The sequence below is a fragment of the Pteropus medius genome, unplaced genomic scaffold (genome assembly GCF_902729225.1).
Source record: "Pteropus medius unplaced genomic scaffold, Ma_sr-lr_union100, whole genome shotgun sequence".
Taxonomy (NCBI): domain Eukaryota; kingdom Metazoa; phylum Chordata; class Mammalia; order Chiroptera; family Pteropodidae; genus Pteropus; species Pteropus medius.
The window spans coordinates 842,671-860,617 of NW_024346819.1; the positions used below are offsets into that span (position 1 = coordinate 842,671).

General features: G+C 64.7%; 2 protein-coding genes across 4 annotated transcripts in view; one reads left to right on the forward strand and one right to left on the reverse strand.

The window, feature by feature from the left end:
- Window positions 1-7,427, reverse strand: part of AHNAK2 (AHNAK nucleoprotein 2) — a 35,523-nt gene extending 28,096 nt beyond the window's left edge. Inside the window, exons 1-2 of the mRNA XM_039876613.1 lie at window positions 7,398-7,427; window positions 3,368-3,566 (exon numbers count right to left, since the gene is read on the reverse strand). Coding sequence (XP_039732547.1) covers window positions 3,368-3,566; window positions 7,398-7,427 — 229 coding nt within the window. The remainder of the gene's footprint in view (window positions 1-3,367; window positions 3,567-7,397) is intronic.
- A 1,769-nt stretch (window positions 7,428-9,196) lies between these two features.
- CLBA1 (clathrin binding box of aftiphilin containing 1) lies at window positions 9,197-17,433 on the forward strand. Of its 3 annotated transcripts, XM_039876585.1 has the most exons (6): window positions 9,197-9,312; window positions 9,740-10,371; window positions 11,649-11,794; window positions 13,207-13,333; window positions 14,138-14,251; window positions 15,288-17,433. In XM_039876585.1, exons 2-6 carry the CDS (start codon window positions 9,880-9,882, stop codon window positions 15,423-15,425), a joined length of 1,017 nt encoding a protein of 338 aa, XP_039732519.1. In that variant the 5' UTR covers window positions 9,197-9,312; window positions 9,740-9,879; the 3' UTR covers window positions 15,426-17,433. The 3 variants fall into 3 exon arrangements, with proteins under 3 accessions (XP_039732519.1, XP_039732518.1, XP_039732520.1); XM_039876584.1 differs by lacking the exon at window positions 9,197-9,312 and having other exon boundaries at window positions 9,380-10,371; XM_039876586.1 differs by lacking the exon at window positions 9,197-9,312 and having other exon boundaries at window positions 9,380-10,371; window positions 11,649-11,776.
- The last annotated feature ends 514 nt before the right edge of the window (window positions 17,434-17,947 follow it).

The window sequence follows — 17,947 nt, forward strand, 5'->3', positions numbered from 1 at the left end:
GTTAAGCCACTTGCCACTCGCCCGCTGCCACTCTCCAGCCCTCCTGTCTGTGCTGTGTCCCCGTCAGGAGCCCCCTAACTCCTCCATGCCCCTGAGGCTGCACTGACGGCAGAGCCGTGCCTGACCCGCCTTTGCCAGAGGAGCGAGCGGTGGTGAAGCCCCGCTCCCCAACTGCTGATCGCCCAAGCCCCGGGGCCCTGGGACACACAGACACATGAATGGGTGGCAGGCACCCCCCATTAACACTGTTTTCTCCTGCCCCCACCCAGGCAGAGCTGGGGAGATCTGGGTTCTTCCCCCCTGAAGTGGGTGGCGGGGGCCCCCAGATGGCAAATGCCTCATGCCACCTGCCTGGGGTGCTCCTCCCTGGCACTGCCACTCCCCCACCCCGGGGCAAGCGAGCCCCAGGCTGAACCTAAAATGCAGACCCCTCCAGCAAAGGGCAGACCTGGAAGGCTGCAGAGAGGGTCGGAACTGAAGGACAGCTGGGGTGGGCCCAGGAACCCGAGGGGCTTCCTGGCAGAGGTGGCTCCTAGCCTGGCCCAGGACAGGAGAGCTTGGGCCTTCCTGCCGCGGGGGAAGTGGGCTCGCACTGCTTTGGGCACACGGGTCTCCTACCCACTCCTGGGCCCCACCCCGTCTGAGGACTTGGGGCAGGAGCCGGGCTGCCAGCCTCAGTTTCTCCATCAGGAAAAGACCTGGGGGTGCTGCCAGGAACAGACGCTGTTATCAGTGGTGGCTTCGAGACTCAACCTCAGGAGGGTCAGCGCCCCAGCCTGGGATGACCTCTGCTGCCTCTTCCTCACCGCCTCTGCCAAGGACACTTCTAAGCCAGAGAGGGGCACGAGGAGGCGCCCTTGCCTGTCGGCCCCCCTGCCTGGTAGGGCAGGACAGAGCCAGTGCCTGTCAGACGTCACTGCACGAAGCATGTGACATGGCCGCTCCAGGTGCTGGGGAGGCCAGAGAGGCTCCATGCTGGTCCAGGACTCAGTGTCCCTGTCTGCAGAATGGGGACACAGCTGTCCACCAGTGCGAAAACCCAAGGGAGGCCTCCAGTGCAGGCAGCACAGAGACCTGCTCGCTGGTGCTGACTCGGCCTCCCTGGCTGCACACTCTGCCTCTCTGCCCCGCCCCGGACGTGGGCGGCCATGGTCACTGCTGTCCACAGGTGCAAGATCCAGCCCACTGCTCCTCGTGGCCCAAGCCTAGGGCCATGCAGAGGCCACCAGCCTGGTTCGGACGGGTGGGGCCGCCTAGGGACTCCTGGCATCGCTCCGCTCTGGGGAAAGGGCCCAGCGTGGTCACAGCCACCTCCTCAAAGTACAGACCATCCATACCCCTCACGACACATCACTGCACCTGGGCCTCCCTGGCCCCAGCAGGGCCTGCTCGGTTTGGGGGTGGGGTGGTCTCAGGCCTAGCCAGGGGCTTGCAGGTGCAAAGCAGGGCCCAGGCTAGGGTCAGTGGCCCCCTGTCAGCCTAGCTGCCCAGTGGCCCAAGGGACAGGAAGGGGTGTGAGAGCTGGGCCCATCATGGGGTGAAGAGGCTGGTACCGTGCATGGGAGCTGCACCTGGGTGTGGCTCCTGTCCCCCACGGGACTAAGGAAGATCCCCTGGGAGGGCAGCATGGGCTGAGGGGTGTTGGGACCAGCCAGGGGCAGTGAGCCTGGGTGGGTCCCTGCCCCAGTGTGTTCCCTGTGCAGCCACCAGGGGCAGCCTCCGTGTGCAGGCTGGACAGGAGATGGCTCCCTTCCCCCAGGCCCCAGGCAGGGGTGCAGACAGGCTAGGGGTCTTCAGAGGACCTGGTATGGCTGGCGCAGGAGGGCAGGCTTGGACTGGCCAGAAAGACAAGGGTGGGCGGTCCCTCCTGGCCTGCTGGGAATGAGCTGCACCTGGAAAAGGCCTGGGCCGTACCCCTGGGGCCCTTATCAGGAATGATGCCTCCTGTGAAGCGGGCCAAGAACCCGTTTGTCGGACAGCCCTGCTCTGCTCCAGCACGTCTCCCAATGCCCCGTGAGAGCCACTGACCTTGTTCCCTAAGAGCAGATGGATTCGTAGGCCAGGGAACCACTAAGTCCAAGCAGAGAAGCTGGGCCCCAGCGGGGGAGGCAGGAGGGTGGGTGAGGTGGACCCTAGAGGCTGCAGCCTGGGGTTCTCTGGGCACCTGAGTGAGGAAGCTGGAGGCAGGCTACGGCCCCACGTCCTTCGGCTCCCATTCCCTCTCCCTGTCATGTGGTGGGTCCCCAGAGATGAGGCCAGGGCCAGCCGGAGTCAGGAGGATGGGGCTGGGGGCCCGCCAGCTGCCCAGGGCTCCCATCTGGGTGAGGGAGGCCCAAACAGGAGGTCAGTGGGCCTCAGTGCTCACCAGACAAATGGGCAACAAGAGGGCCCGTGGCATGCCCAGGCCAAGGACCAGCCCACCTCCCTCCATCAGCTGCACCATCATCGACCTGCGTTCCCCAAGGAGGGGGTCCAGCCTGCGCCAGTGCAGCCCTGTCCCGGCCCCCTTGTTGGCAGCTGGCCAGGTGTCCTGGGCGAGGCTACGCTGCCGCATTACTGACCAGCATCACTGACCGGAAGCGGGAAGGACTGCCCCCCCCGGCCCCGCCCTGCCCTCCAAGATGCTGAGATACCCAGGCCTGGAACCAGGCCCAGTGCCGGGACAGACAGATAACGGGCAGACAGAGAGTGCCTGATCCCCACTCTGTCGCCAGGGGGCAGAAAGAGGGGTTCTGCCCCATGGGCAACACCCACCTCCCCTTGCCCAGCTCTGGGGACCCTGTGGCCTGAACTCTGACCTTACTCAAGCCCCTCTCCAAGCCCCAGACCTCAGGTCTAGCCCTGCCAAAGCCACCACCTAACGAGTGACCCAGCCACACAGGAGCCACAGCGCAGACCCAGCCCAGCCCAGCTCAGCCTGCCAGTCTCCAGCCAAGACCAATAACTCTCCCTGCAAACATGTCAGAGGGCAGGCCTGGTGAGCCGCGGGCTCAAGGGACAAGACAACTTCCCAGAGGGTTACAGCAGGGGAACAGTGACAGAGAGGGAGAGACAGCCGGGAAGTGAGCGACAAAGAGGCGCGGAGCGACAGAGTGAGTGGCAGATGAATTAGCGACCGAAGTGAGCGGCCGAGAGGCAGAGAGGAGTGGGAGGCCGAGAGACAGGGACAGGTAAAGGGCGAGACGCAGGAGGAGCGAGGCAGAACCCAGCCGCCCCCCAGGCGCAGAGACGCGCGCGAGACCGCGGGCGGGTCCTGGAGGCGCCGCCGCCCCGCCTGCGCTGCGCGTGCCAGACGCGCCCAGCGCGCGCCCCCGCGCGGAGCCCACCCGCCCCAGGGGAGCGGGCTGCAGGCGAGGAGGAGGCGCACCGCTGCCGGGGGCCCCGGGCCAGGTGGGCAGCACCATGTGGAAGCAGTCGCACATCGCGGCGGCCGGGCGGTGCGGGCCGGCGGCGGCCCTTCGCGTCCAGTCGCGGGTCCGGCTCCAGCGCGCGGGCGGCCCAGGGGGCGGGCGGGCGCCGCGCTCGGCCTCCGCTGCCTTGCGCTGCAGCTGACCGCCCGCCTCGGACTGCGGACAGAGCCCGCGCCGCCGGACCCTGGCACCGCGCGGACCCCGCCCCGGCCCGCCCAGCTCGCGCCCGGCCACTGCGGAGCGAGCGCGGGCGGTGCCGCCGGCCTCATTCAGCCCATTGGCTGCCGCGCTCCCGACCCCGCCCCCTGTCGGCCAGGCCCCGCCCAAGAGCAGCCTCCACCAGCAAGTGCTCCGCAGGCCCAGGCCACGCCCCTCCGGCCGCGCCCCCTAAGCCTGCTCTCGTCCCACCCAGAGTCCGACCCCCACGCCTGTCCCCACAGCAGGCCAGCCTCGCCCCTCGCTTGGCCCCGCCCCGCGCCCCCAGCCGGCCTTTTTGTGTCCAGGGACTTGGCTTTGGACCCCTGCTAGGGAGGGGTCTCCAGAGTCTCCCGGACTCGACCTGCGCGCCGCGGTCTCACCTCCTAGTCCGGAGACGGACATTTTAGTCATAAGCTGGGTGCGGGGCACCCTGGCTGCGGGAAGTAGGAAAGGTAGCTGTGGCTTGTGATCTGACCCCTGCCCTGGGGGCTCCCGGTCTGGAGGTGTGCTCTGCGGCGTGGCACGATGTGGCCATGGGCGTGGGTAGGAGGGGTCCTGGAAGGCTCCTGGAGGACAGCCTACACTGCGACCTCGGGAGAGCGGGAAGTGTTCTGGACAGAGGCAACTGAGTAGTGCGTGTGCAGAGGACAGGGACGAGAGAGCCGAGCTGGCTCCGGCTGACAGTGAGGCCCAGTGGGGCTGGGGGCAGGGGCCAGCTAGCCTGGGCGGTGGGAGCTGAGGAAGGACTGCACAGTGTGCCCAGGGACACTGCGGGGAGTCAGGAGCCCTGTAGGAGGGTGGTGGCTGGACCAGGGCAGCCACAGGAGGGGATAGCGGGCGGGCGGGTTCCAGGATGCTCTGGAAGCTGGCAGAGGGGTCTTGGTGAGCGCTGGAGCGGGACAGTGGGGGCCTCTCGCTTGCCTGCTGTGCACAGGGTGGCAGGTCTGAGGGAGGGGCAGGGAGTGGGCAGGCGGGGACAGCTCTCTTTTGCGGAAGGAGTTAGTGAGGCTCAGGCTGGCGTAAGGGCACCTTGGAGCTGCGGGGGACAGCCTGGGCCAGAACACACCCCGGAGAGCAGAGCCACCGCCAAGGAGGACCACTCCTGAGGGCTGCCCAGGAATGGTGCGGGGACTGACTAATGGACACACATCCTTCCTTTACCTGCAGGCCATGCTGCACACAGACACAGACTTGACACAGACACAAAGTCACAGATGAGATGACACACTCACATGAACGCACAGACACAGATCTACTTGGACGTGTCCCATGCACTCAGAGACAGGCACGCACACTCACATGTGTGCACCCATGTGGGCCCATGTGCCAGGACAGACACGGCAGGACACAGATGCACAGATGCACACGTGCGCACACCAGAGTGCAGCATCCTAAGCTCGCTGGCATGCACATGGTCGGCAGGGCCCTGGTGAGCCTGCCACCGGATGACTCAGGCTCGGCGGTTCCCGTTAGCCGGGCTGCAGCCGGGCAGCCTTCCAGCGACAGGTCAGATCACTGCCTGGAAGAGGCCCTGGCAGCCTCCCGCGTCTCGAGCCCATGGCATGATGAAGCATAGCTCTGGCCTTCAGGTGGGGCCCTGGGGCGTGGGTCTCACGCCTCCTGCACTGCCGTGTTTTCTCAGGCCGGACAGCAAGCCTGGGGCCGGAGCCCCTGCTTTTGCCTCGCTCCCTGGAGACCGGCTTTGCTCAGCCCGCCTGGGAGCCGGTCGCTTATGGACACTGGGGGCCACCGGGTCGGGGAGCAGTCTGTATCCCTGGGTGTGCCTGTCATCTGCGCAGGTCTGTCAGGGGGCTCGGCCTGCCAGCCCCGTGACCCCTGCCCCATTAGGCATGGGACCTCGGTGAAGCTGTGTGGACCTGGGCCCATCCAAATGCAGTGTGACACCGTGACATGTCTTTGTTGTCCACTACCATGCACAGAGGGTCGAGGGAAAGTGGAGCCCCGGGCGGATGGCCTGGGGGCCGCCTCCCTACACAGAGGCCAGGGGAAGGGGTCCCGCATGACTGCTGAGGGAGAAGCTGAGCCACACACTGCTGGTCCCTGAGCAGCGGGGTGGTCCCTGGGACCCCTGGCCAGCCGGGGCCTGGGGGAGGCTGCAGCAGGGACCCTCCCTGGGGCCACTTCTGCCCTTGGCCTTGGCGAGGCCTGGACGGCCTTACGCTGTCCTGCTAGAGCCTTGCTCACCTTGCAGCTGGGAGCTGACGCAGCACTGGCCAGGCCCAAGTGGTGAGGGGGCAGGGACCCTCACCCAGGGGCTGCCCCTATTCCTCTCTTGCCAGCTCTGACACAGAAGGCTAGTGTCACCTGCTGCGCTTGTCCCCATGTGCCCTCTTGGAGGCCCCGGCCCCGTGGGAAGTGTACCCACAGAGGGTGGGCTGCAGCGTGCTGAGGGAGACTGCCTAGAGTTGGCCCTCGCCCCCCAAGGCCAGCCAGACTGGGTCCTGCCTCATTCTGCCCATCTCCTCTCCCTCCCCATTCCTCCGCCCACTTGCAGGGGACTCTGAAGCCCCAGCCTGGCCCCGAGACCACAGGGCCAGACAGGGGAGACAAGGCCAGCCCGGCTGGGACCTAAGAAGCCCATCTGTGCCACCGCTGCCTGTCCCTACCCCCATCCGAAGCCTGGCAGTCAGTCTGCTGCAGAGCTCTGTGCTGCCAGGAGCCTCTGTCATCACGCCCAGCCCCATCTGATGTCCCCCTCTGGGGACAGGTACCCCACTGTGGAAGGCCACGGCAGGTGGGGATGGCTCAGGAACTGCTGCCCCCTCAAGGCATGGAGACGGGGCCCAACTTACGGCCACCCCCAGCACATACCAGGCCCTGCACCATCTCTGAGTGTCACCCGCAGAGCGGGGGCTGCGGGGATTCGGTAGTGCTCCTTCCAGTTGACTCACTCAGGCCCGACCTCTTCCTGGGAACCACCAGGGACACTAGGAGCCACACCCAGTCCCGGCCCTGGCCAGCTGGCCAGAGGTCCCAGGCTTGCCCACAGCCTCCTCAGGCTGGGTACCTGGGTACCAGTTCTGGGGTACAGTGCACTGGTGGGGCCAGGGCGAGGCTGGGGCTGCCAGCCACATCTCTACAGAGTTCCCACTCTGCCCCACCCGCCTGGCTGGCTGCTCCAGGGACGCCCTGAGCATCAATGATTGATGTCTCCTTGCAGCAGCCAGCAGCATAAGCAAAAATAGCTCTTGCTACCGTCTCTGTCCTAACCCAGCCCAGCCAGAGGGGCGCAACGGGCGGGTGGGGCATCTGGGCCTCCTCAGCTGCCCTCCTGCCCAGTCCTTTGCACGGGGGTGGGGTGGGGGGCCTCGAGGGGGGCGGGCCCTGGCCTCTAGCTGCCTCACTCTCCCCCAAGCCAAGTAGCGACTCTGGCCAGGGCTGGGTATCCTCCTTGACTCACCCCAAGGACTTGGGTCTGAGGACCCCAGAAGAGCAGGACACCTGGTGCTCCTAGTGCTTGCTGGGCTGAAGGGCCCCTCCCCATCGCTCATCAGGGATGCTGGGCTCCGGGGGAGGGGACGGCTCCCCCGGAGGCTGGGACGGGCAGGCTTGGTTCTGCCGCAGCACGAAGCTGCCCCCACCCTGTTCAGCGGGGCTGGGCGCAGGGGTGGCCGGGGTATCCCTCCTGAGAGGTGCCTGCGAGGGCCACACGGGCTCTTTCCTGACCGCACTGTACTCCACTCTAATGGGGACCGGACCCCTCTGGCCAGCCTCCCCCAGATAGCAAAGGCTTCTAACCTTGAACAGCTGCCTGCCCTGCACACTCACCTGGAGGCTGGCCCTTGGCTGGAGCCCCATGTCATGCCCCATCTGCCCAGACGCTGGCCTGAGGAGCCAGGAGCCATCTGTCAGCAGTTTGGGCTGCCCCCACCCCCTCTTGTGGCCAGGGCTGGGCAGCAGATGTGGGAGTCACCTCTGTGCCTCTTCTGAGTCTTAGCTTCTCCACAGCAGCACCTCCTCAGTATGAGTGTCCTGTGGCTGCTGTGACAAATAACCATGCACGCAGCAGCTTAACCCAACACACATAATTCTCTCGCAGCTCCAGGTATGGCGGAGAGGCCGCCTTCCTCCTGGAGGCTTCGGGGGAGACGTATTTCCTTGTCTCCTGCAGCTTCTAGCGGCCACCTGCACTCCCGGCCCCCGGCCCCACATCACTCTGACCTCTGCTTTTCCACCTTCTCTCCAGACCGGACCCTCCTGCCTCCGTCTCGTAAGGGCCCTTGTGATTACACTGGGCTCAACAGCATAACCCAGGGCCATCTCCCCATCTTAAGAGCCTTAATCATGTCTGTAAAGTTCCTTTCACCTTGCAAGGTCTCATGTTCACAGGTTCTGGGGGTCAGGCCATGGACTTCTCTGAGAGGCACTAATCAGCTGCCACACCAGGTAATGTGCTGCGCCTCCGTCATTTCCTCCTGTATGTTGAGGGTCACAGTGCCATCCTCAGTCTTCACTGAGGTCCAGGCAGGGCACGGGGAACTGTAGAAGAGCTGGTTCTAGCTCCGGAGACACTTCTAACTCAGGACTGTGGGCCTGGGCCTCAGTTTCCCCACCTGTGCATGAGGACAATCCTCCTCCTGTGCCTTTCCAGCTCCCTGGACTGTGAGGAAGGCAAGGACAGTGGGTGAAGGGTCCAAGCACTGGACGGGCAGCAGGACCATCTGGGCCGATGCTGTCCCGGGTGAGGTGGAGGCGACAGCACGCAGGGTTGGGCGGTCTGTCTGAGTTGCTCCCGCACTGCAGTGCTGGCTGTCGTGCCCCTCGGGAAGTAGGGAGGGGGTGGAGGCAGGAGGCCGCAGTCAGGGTTCAGAAAATGATCTCATCGGGTCATTTTTAAAATTAATATTTTCAGTAGTTTGGCTGAGAAGGACCAGAGAGAGAGTGGGTGATTCATGCAAACAGGACAGGGCCCAAGGAGGTCACAGGGCGGGAGACGCGAGCGCGGAGGTCGACTGGGAGGTCGACTGTGGGGCGGAGTGTGGGTGGACGCCTCGCCAGGCCCGGAGGGGCGTGTCTGGGAGGCTGGAGTCAAGCTCGCTCCTCAAGGTTGAGCTCATGAGACTGGGGTGGGGGCTGATGGGGCGAAGCCTGGAATTCCCGGGAAGGGAGCTGGCAGGTGGGCAAGGCTGGCCCATTGGTGCCCCTTGCCCTAGGGTAGTGGCAGCAGAGGGGCTGGTGACCGGGCCGAGAATCAGGGCACTACATGGGGCCCAAGAGGGAGGGAGCGGGACCCCTTCTCCGCCCAGAGACAGACCCTCACCGGCCGCACGTTAGGAAGGACCAGGTTTCGGGGATTCAGTGTACAAGACCCACAGCCGCCGTGCTCCCGGGGCCGGCGGAGCACATCGCACAGCTGCACAGTGCAGCGGCGACGGCGGGGCCTGCTGGCGTGGAGCCGCGCGGGGCTGCGGCCCGAGGACTCGCAGGATTAAGCAGAAGCCTCGCTCCCCGAAGCTTCTGGGAGGCGCCGGTCCGCCGGGCGCGCGGGACTCCGCAGGCGCAAGGGGCGGGGCCGCGGCGCAGGGGGCGGGGCCTGGAGCCGCCACGCCCCCGCGCGGCGCAGGAGCGTGACGCCACGGTGGCGACGCCGGAAGCGGGGCTGCTGCGCGTCGTTGCATGGCAACGGGCCGGAGCCGGGCGAAGGGACTGGGGCGGCCCGCGGCGCCGGCGCGACGCAGCCAAGGTAGGTGCCGGCTGGAGCCGGACGCCGGTGCCGGAGTGCACCCGAGCCCGCCCCTCGGGAGCCGCAGGCCGGGCCCCAGCGGGCTGCCTCAGCGGGTGACCCTGACCTCTGCTGCCTTCCGGCCTGCCCCGCCACGGGCCCCCGACCCCACACTCGGGGATCTCTAGGCGCCGCCTTCCCCAGGCTCCCGGACTCTCCCCGGCTCTGGCCGGACTGGGTCTCCCCGACCCCTGCCCACCCAGCCCAGGCCGGACCCTGCAGCTCGTCCACCTCCCAGGCTGGGCCGACCCCCCAGCACTTAGTTGGTCTTTAGGACACGCCCCTGTGCTGGACTGGTCTCCCGGGCGCGTGTAGGAAGCCCGACAGTGGCTCCAGTCACTTTCCCTGGGTGTCCACCCTGTGTACGTGTGTGGTGCCTGTTCCACAGCAGCACAGGACCCACACCAGGCCACTCCTGGGGAAGCCACCAGCAGCTACTGGACAGTAGGCGAGCAAGCGGCCCCCTAGGCCCTGTCCACCTGGGCCGTTCCAGTACAGTGTGGATGCGTCCTGAGCGTCTTCCCATCTATGCGGCCCGGCGACACCAACATGCAAGGCCTGCGGGAGCTGGGAGGAGAGCTCGGCGGGATGCCCCTCCTAAGCGGGTCTCTGAGTGACCTCCCCCGGGAAGCAGGCGAGGTTGCTCTCCGCCAGGCTTCTGAAGACAGCAGGGCAAGCGAGGCAGCTGGGAGACAGAGCCCGGCCGATGTGGAGGGGGTGAGGACGCGCTCCCAGCTTTCTCCTGCCCCGGAAGCCAGGATCTCTGGGCTCAGTGGGAGCTTTTCCACCTGCGCCACGCCGGGTCTGGACCCAGTGGAGCACAGCAGTGCCTGGGGGGAGTTTGAAGGCTTTCAGGAATCTTCAGCCAAGTCTGAACAATTCTCCCGGTCTTTTGAACTTCCGGAGAGCGTCACAGCAGCTCAGTCACCAAGACCGGCTTCCCACAAGCAGCATGGTTCTCAGCCACCGCCCCAGGGTGGACCTTGGGTGACAGGAACCGCGGCCATCTCACCTTCTGAGGTATTTCTAAAGTACTCAGGAAGTGTTTTATGGGCCGAAAGGCCGGCAGACCTCAGGCCGTGGTGGGCCGGCCAGGGAGGGGTCTGCTCCTGTGTGGCCTTCAACCCAGGCCACATGGCTGGCTGTTCATCCTCCCGAGTCAGGGAAGGCATGAGGCTGCAGAAACGATCGCCCTTGGGGGAGACTCAGAAGCTGGGCGCCCCCTGTGCCTACCCCTCCTCCATCTGGCCACATGAGCCTCCCGCTTCCTCTGCCACCTTCCCCTCCACCCTGCAGCCCACCCACTCCCCATCCACCAGCTTTGCTTTCCTGGCCCTAGTCGAGGGCACGTGGGGAATCGGCAGTCTCCTTCTGTAGAAAGCCTCACGGAGTCACGTGAGCCTGTGCGTAATGACGGGGCACTGGAGCTGGCCCCGAGAGCCCATGCTCAGCCCCCTCCGCCCTGCCCAGCCTGACCACTGGCGTTTGCCTGGGTTGCAACGGCCTCAGGTCCTCTTTCTCTTCCTTTCTTCCATCACCCCTTTCTTTGCCATCTCGTCTTAAATGATTAACCCCGAACACCATAAAAGCAAAGGAGTAGAAGGAAGAAGAGGGGAGAAGAGGCTGGGCTGGCTCTAGAGACGGACTGTTTGTCCTGCAAGCCAGTGTTTCCCTGGCCCTCTGACCAGGCCTGCCCTTCACGCGGTCAGCCCTGCTGTCACGCTCGTGTTGGAAACGGGACTTGTCTTCCAACATGGCTGATGTATCAGGGAACAGTTTGAGCGTAATGCGAACTCTGCAAGAACCAGCAGGTGCATGCAGAAAGCTGCACCCCTCCGTATGCAGCTCATGTGTCCCAGTCCCCTCCCAGCCGTCTTGGGTTTCCCACACCTGTCCTCACCTGGGGCGAGCGTCTTGTCCGCCTCACACACCCCGCTCCAGCATCTCACATGCACTCACAACCTGCAGGCCTCGGGTCTTTCTCCAAGAGGCGCCCGGTTGACCATACGGATGGATCTCTCTACCAGTTAACACGTGGAAATGGCACTAACATTTTTACTGGTGCCTCTTTCCGTGTGTCCCCAACCAGGCTGATACATGTTGGGCCTATTCTTGCTTTCCCCTTACGCCTGTGGCTTTCGCCGCCTGATTTTGGACAGCACGGTGACTTTTAGGGACGAACGTGTTATGTAACACTGTGATCATTTGTAGACTTCATTTGTACCAAAATTATGTATTGGAATAAGGTGACAGCATGTATGTCCCTGACTTTGGTATGTTTTTCTTTTCTTTTTCAGCCCATGGTCAGCTACGAGAAAATTTTTAGGTTTGCTTTTCAAGAAGTACCAGTCGAGCAGGCAGCTGAAGGTGTTCCTACCTTAGACCATTTCCTAGAGGCCGGCAGTGAGGGGGAGCCGGGCCTGGGGTCTGTACATAAACGGTGGTAAGGGGCTTAAGTCGGGACTGGCATCTTACAGCAACTCCACACTTATACTTTTGGTTGACAAAGTGGACGTTTTTGTTTTGACCCTTAAAGAGAGCGTTGTCTCTCCTGAAGTCCCCGCCTGCCACCTTCGGGTGGTAGGGCCCCCTGGAAGACCAGGTGACACAGGTTGATGCTCTGGCCATGGCCCCTCCTCTTGCAACCAGTTGCAGCTGCCCTCCTGTCCCCCAGTCCCCCATGAGCTCTCCTGGAGCAAAGTGAAACTGGGAGATGCCAGCTCTCGGGTCTCAGTGTGAGCGCTGGGGGTGCGGGAGACCAGTGGGTCTGGGCGGTGGGCACAGGGCCTCCTGGGGACTTGGCTGAGTGACCCTGGGACAGAGAAAACACCCCGTGCCCTGGAGGGACATTCAGGGCCAGCCCGCCTGTGCGCTGTTGGAGCCGGCTGCCTGAGGGAAATCATAAAGGAGTTGTTCATGGGTGGTCATCCTCTAGGACACCGTCACCGAGCCCCAAGAGGAAAACGCCCCGTGCCAGTGGGTTATATGGCGGCACTTAAGAGGCTAGAGCTCAAGGCCGGCCGGGGGAGGTGAAGGTCAGGTGAGCGGGCTCAGGGCGCTCTGCGCTCGGCTGGGCAGGCCGACTCTGCCCGAGCGCTCGGCAGACGGGCCCTCCCGCGCTCTGGCCCTGGCCGCAGTCAGGGCTGCTGCTGGGGACCCAGCCAGTGGCTGCCCCAGCGCACCCCGGCAGAGGCCTGGGGACAGGGGCCTGGAGCCCTGGAGGCCACGACCAGCATCGCTCAGATGGCTGGTGTGCCCTCTGGAGGGGGCGCTTCCCCAAGGCGTGGCCTAGGCCAGCAGGCGGGTCAGTCAGTGTGACCTGGGACACCCAGAGGCGTGGGCGGTCCTGGGTGTCTGGACTGGGCAGGGCTGGGCAGCGCCGAGCAACAGGTGAACATTACTTTGGGGTGAGTGGGAAGCGAGCTGGGCACTTGGCGCTCGTCCCCTCCTGCTCTTTCCTTCTGGGGTGGGCCTGGCGACAGTGGGGGGCGCGGCGCAGACGCTCCCTCCCCGCTTCACGGAGCCGAGCATTCGTTCTGCTCTTGGTCTGAGCAACCGTGTGGCACCGGAGACGCCAGGGAACAAGACCAGCGAAATGCCTGGCCGGGTGGGGCTTCTGCCCTTTGCAGGGGACACTCCGTTATGAAAATAAGTCACTTGGCACCAGGGACGTCCGTGGAGAGGACCGGGGGCGGGAAGAGGAGCTGGGAGTTCGCAGGGTGGCTGTCCATAGAATAACGGACAGAGAACCGAGGCTCCTGAGGGCAACGCCGAGTCAGAATCCTGACAGGTCGGGCCCACCGCGCCCCGTCCTGAAGCCTCTCGAGGCGGCCTTTAACCCGCGCATCCTTCCAGTCCCGAATCCAGAAGGCTCTGGGCAGCTCTGCACCACGCAGACAGCACGTCCACATCCCGCTGCCCGTGGCACGCCTCCCGCTGCTGGCAAAACTTCTTGCTCGTTCTCGGAGTCGACTCTGCTCAGGTGAGTGACTCAGGTGGAGATGGGCGGACTGCTCATGACTGTACCAGCCCCCTGTGGCCACGGACACAGCGGGCTGGCCTGTGGGGTCCAGGTGGTGAAGCGCTGGCTGTTGGGGTTGGGACGAGGCAGGCGCATGGGGAGGACGGGGGTGCCTGGGGCCCAGGCGCCAGTGCCCGCCCTGTGTGGCTGGCAGGTGTCTTGGCGGGCCAGCCCCGGGCACCAGGTCAGAAGGAGGTGCCCAGTGGGGGTACTGCCACTCAAGGCGAGGGTGAGGAGCCGGGAGAGCGAAGTCAGCCGGGGCAGCTGTGTCTCATGGGGACACCAGCTGACAGCAGTCTGGCTCACGAGTTATCAGAGACCATGCAGGCTGGTGAGAGCTGGCGCTCAGCAATGAGGTTGGCAAGGACTTTCTTCCATGTTCGGTATCATGGAGATTTCCAAACATGGAAGACACAGAGGGGCTGGCAGGCCCAGTGAAGATGGGCACGGCGTGGTTGCCGAGTGGGCCAGGACAGAGGCGACGGGCCACCTGGCTGTCCTGGTGCCAGGCCAACAGCTGGGAGGGTGGGGTGGGGGCAGCCTGAACAGGAGGCTCAGCGGAGACAGCTCCAGGCCCGCAGGTAGTGAGAAGGTGCAGGGGCCCCCTAGCCCCGTGACGGGTGACGGGAGGGCAGTGAGCGGCAGGGCTGGGGGGCAGGGACACGCAGTCTGCGGGGACAGGTGCTGGAGCTGTGACGAAAGAAGGGGAGCAGGGGCAGCCATCTCCCCGGCTCCCCGCTGGCCGACAGCCCTTCGTGTCCTCAGGACGTTTCCGGGAGCGAGGGTCACGCGGTGGAAGGTGCCGAGCCCCGCGAGCCTGGAGGGGCCGGGGCCTACGGTGTGCATCCGCCGGGCTGCGGAGCGGCGACGCAGGCCGAGGTGAGCGGGGGTGGCCCGGGTTTCCACGCTCAAGCCACGTTCTCGTTTTCTCTGCCCGAACGACCCCGTCCATGCTCCAGAGCAGGCGGCCTCTGCGGCACAGGCGTGTTGCCTGCAAAGCCCCGTGGGGCAGGGCCCGTGAGCGGCTGGGGGCCTGGAGGAGGCGGGCGGGCGTGGGCAGCACTGGCCTTGAGGACTGGCAGGGCGGGCGGCTGCGTGGCTGGTCGGCAGCTTTCCTCCGTCATCTGAAGTTCCTACTGCAGCTGCGTTGTCCCCTGTCAGGGGCTCAGGCAGGACTAGGCAAGGACAAGCCTCTGCTGGGACGGCTCTCCTGCCCAGGGGCAGGTACTAGGAGAGCCGCAGGTCCCAGGAGCGCGTGTTCCCCAGAGCTCGGCTGGGGGTCACACCGCACACGCTGGGGGAGGCGGGAGTGGCACACAGTGGCGGGTCCACCGGAGGCTCTGCTTTGATGGTCAGTGTGGAGACTGCCCCATGGGGGGCGGGCACAAAGCTGCTGTGTGGCCCGCTGGGAGGGGACGAGGACCTGATCTGGAGCTGGGCCGGCGGCAGGGGGCGGAGACCGGGGCTCAGCAGGGGCAGTTTGGTGCCCAGCACTGTGCGTCCACCTGCTTTGGGGAAACAGCACAGGGTGGGCAGTAGAAACTTCTAGAGCTGCAGAACAGAAGCCATTTCAGAGCAGCAAGACAAATGTCCACAGCGGCCGTCACATGCTCATCTGTGGTCGGTCACAGGCAAGTGTAGGGAGGGCGGTGGTGGCTGAACCACAGTCTGAGGCTCACGTGCCCACGCCTGAGACGCGGGGCCCACTGCTGGCCTTGGCCTTGGGCCGGGCGGCACAATCATGCGGGTATACAGCGCGGCCCGCCCCGCCGTGTGCCCCTGGTCGTGCGGGGTGGCAGCTGTGTCAGACCGCATGGGACGAGAAACACCCCGGAGCCTGGGTGCTGAGGCCTACGGCCAGTGGGCACCTCTCCCACCGTGAGTGCTGGAGCCTGAGCGTGTCCCATCTCGCCAGCTCTCAGGGACGCCAGGCAGCAGGCCGGGGGGCCTCATCACACGCAGCCACGGGGACGGGCGGTGCAGCCCGGCGCCCAGCAAGGCCTTCATTCCGCGGAGCCTGCACAGGGCGCTGTTTCACAGCGACGTTTGCTGAGATGGACAGCTTGGCATCTGAAAGACTTCACGTCTGCTGACCAGCTGGCTTGGTGGCGGGGACCACAGCTGTTTTGTGAGGGGTCTCCCAAATTCCAGGTTGTTCCCGGGACCCTCTGTGGGCCCCCCGTGCTGTGCGCACTGGACCAGCTCAGACGGAGGGCCTTCGGCAGAGCCAGTTCTCACCGAGTGGCGCCCCGGCCTGCCCTCTGAGGGGCCCCAGGCCTGGCTGCCACACCGCCCTGCCCAGGGGGCACCTCTGGGTCCCCACCAGCGGCCTCTAGCACCCTCAGGGTGAGCTTCCCCTGGTCGTCGCTGAGGCGGCCCCCTTGTGATGGCAGAGTCCACAATCAGCACTGACTTTTGTAAAATTTTGTTAAGTAAATGGCCTGGATAAGCCTGTGTTCTTGCTGGTTCATCTGCTCTGTGGAGCCTGGTGCCAGAGGGGCTGTCACTGCAGCCAGCCCTTGCTAGCAGCCCCTTCCCATGCCCCAGGTGAGGCCTGAGGCTGGCGGAGCACCCAGCACATACAGTGCGGTCCCAGCCATCACTGTCCACCAAGGCCACACTTGAGGCCACATCGCAGCCTGGGCGGCCTCGGAAGCCAGCTCTGCTGACCCTGGTGTCAGACCCAAATGGTGGCACAGTGGGACATGCAGCAACTGGCAGAGGTCACCTACCACAGGGAGGAGGATGCTAGCTGTCACTTGGCACCCAGCCGGGGCTGCCAGCCCCAGGCTGCGCGTGTAAGGGGTAACGCAGGTGCTCTGAGCCGCACATTTCGGAATGTGTGTTGACTTCATCTTCAGCTGGAAGGAGGTGGGATTGGGGACTGCATTTCTACCATGCCGCTTCCCTCACCATACTGCGGACTCCTGGGGCCCGGCGCCAGAGGCCCGATGGGATGTGCCATTTCCCAGCCTTTGGTTGAAGTTAGACTCGACAACCCAAAATCCACATTCTGCGTCCTGCCTCCCCCCACCCAGGTCCAAACTGAGATGGTGGCACTGACCGCCCCACAGCAGCTCCCTGATCCCCTTGCTGGCAGCCACACCTCCCACACCCACTGAGCCCAGTCTAGATCTGAGCGCCTCCCTGCTGCTTGTCAATGGAGGGACCCAGCCCCGAGCCCCGAGCCCCCAGCCCCCAGCGGAAGGCATGGAAGGCGCGGCGCCTCCCCCTCCCTGGCCCAGACTTCAGGTCTGGCTCCGACTGTCCTGCGGAGGGCTTTGTACCCAGACACAACCTGCTCTCGTGTGAGTGCAGACCAGGCGCGTCTGATTCAGACATACAAGCTGTGAGAGGCGGTCACTCTCACCCCGACCAGAACAAGCCTAACTGGCTACAAACTCATGGTTTTTAGTCATGGGAGAGCTGTGGGGACAAAGAAACCTGAGAAATTAAATGAAGCCATGGAAAGGCTGTGGTCCTGTCATCCCCTGGTGGGCTGGCAGGGAGAGGGCCGGGCGTGGTGGTGCGTGAGGACACTTTCAGCTGACACAAGGATCCAAGGACCGTCCCCCAGCTCATGTCCACCGAGTGCTCGGAGCAGAAGGCCGAGAGCTGCGGTGAGGGGGGTGGCTCGACGCACCCCAGGCACACGGCCCGGGCAGGCAGCGCCATGGGCAGCGGGTCAGCCGCGGGCGCCCGCTCACCCACGTTCTGGAAATGCTGAACAGAAGTCTGTCTGCTTTGGGGCCGAGACACCCGCCCAGGCGCCCCAAGGCTGCCGCCGTCCCCAGACTGGCCCCTGCCTCCTGCTGCCGCCATCCAAGCTTCCCAGCTCTGAGCAACCGGTCTGCATCCTGTGGTGCTGGTGCCGCCCTGTGGGCGCCCAGGGCAGCCGGCTGTGGGGGACACACCTAAGGCTTTTTCCAAAAAAATACAAGGCCACAGCACGAAATCAGACACAAAGAGAAAATTGACATAGAATGAGAAAAGAAACAAAATTTAAAAAGGCAATAATACCAATAAATTTCACAAACTCCAGGAAAATAACAATACTTTAATTCCCGACACACCTCGATACTTTTGCCTGCATCTCTTGTGATAACGTAATCTTACTCTCCAGAAAGATAATTCAATGTATGTTTATTGCTGATGGTTCAGAAGTTTCTCCCAACTTAGCAACTCGCCACTGGCCAAGCTGGATGAACGCTGCCACCACTGTCAGGGCGGGAATGCCCTGCAATGTCCTTTCCCGAGCCAGCTGTCGGCTCGATGCACCTAAACCCCGCTTCCCCTCCCTCCACACTCCAGTAAGGCAGCGAGGGGCCCAGCCTGGCCTCTGTGCCAGGAGCCAGGATGGTGGGTGGCAGGCGCACCCCAAAGTCCTTCCTGGCCAAGGAGAACCGGCAGCAGCTCGGCCATTCTTGGAAGCAAGTGGAAACACGCGGTGGTGACTGCGGCACTCACACCCGACTGCCCTTCCCCAGGACCCAGGACCCAGGACCGTGCTGAGCTCGACCCAGCCAGGCCAGGGGACAGGAGGGTGGTGGCCGGGCAGTGGCCTTGGCCAACCAT

What these genes read in the sequence shown, in the direction of transcription:
- CLBA1 (XM_039876585.1), top strand. Translation starts at nt 9,880, where the DNA reads ATGCGGCCCGGCGACACCAACATGCAAGGCCTGCGGGAGCTGGGAGGA. An exon ending in GGGTCTGTACATAAACGGTG is followed by an intron (nt 11,795 to 13,206) that starts GTAAGGGGCTTA and finishes GCATCCTTCCAG; the next exon opens with TCCCGAATCCAGAAGGCTCT. An exon ending in GAGCGGCGACGCAGGCCGAG is followed by an intron (nt 14,252 to 15,287) that starts GTGAGCGGGGGT and finishes CCATCTCGCCAG; the next exon opens with CTCTCAGGGACGCCAGGCAG.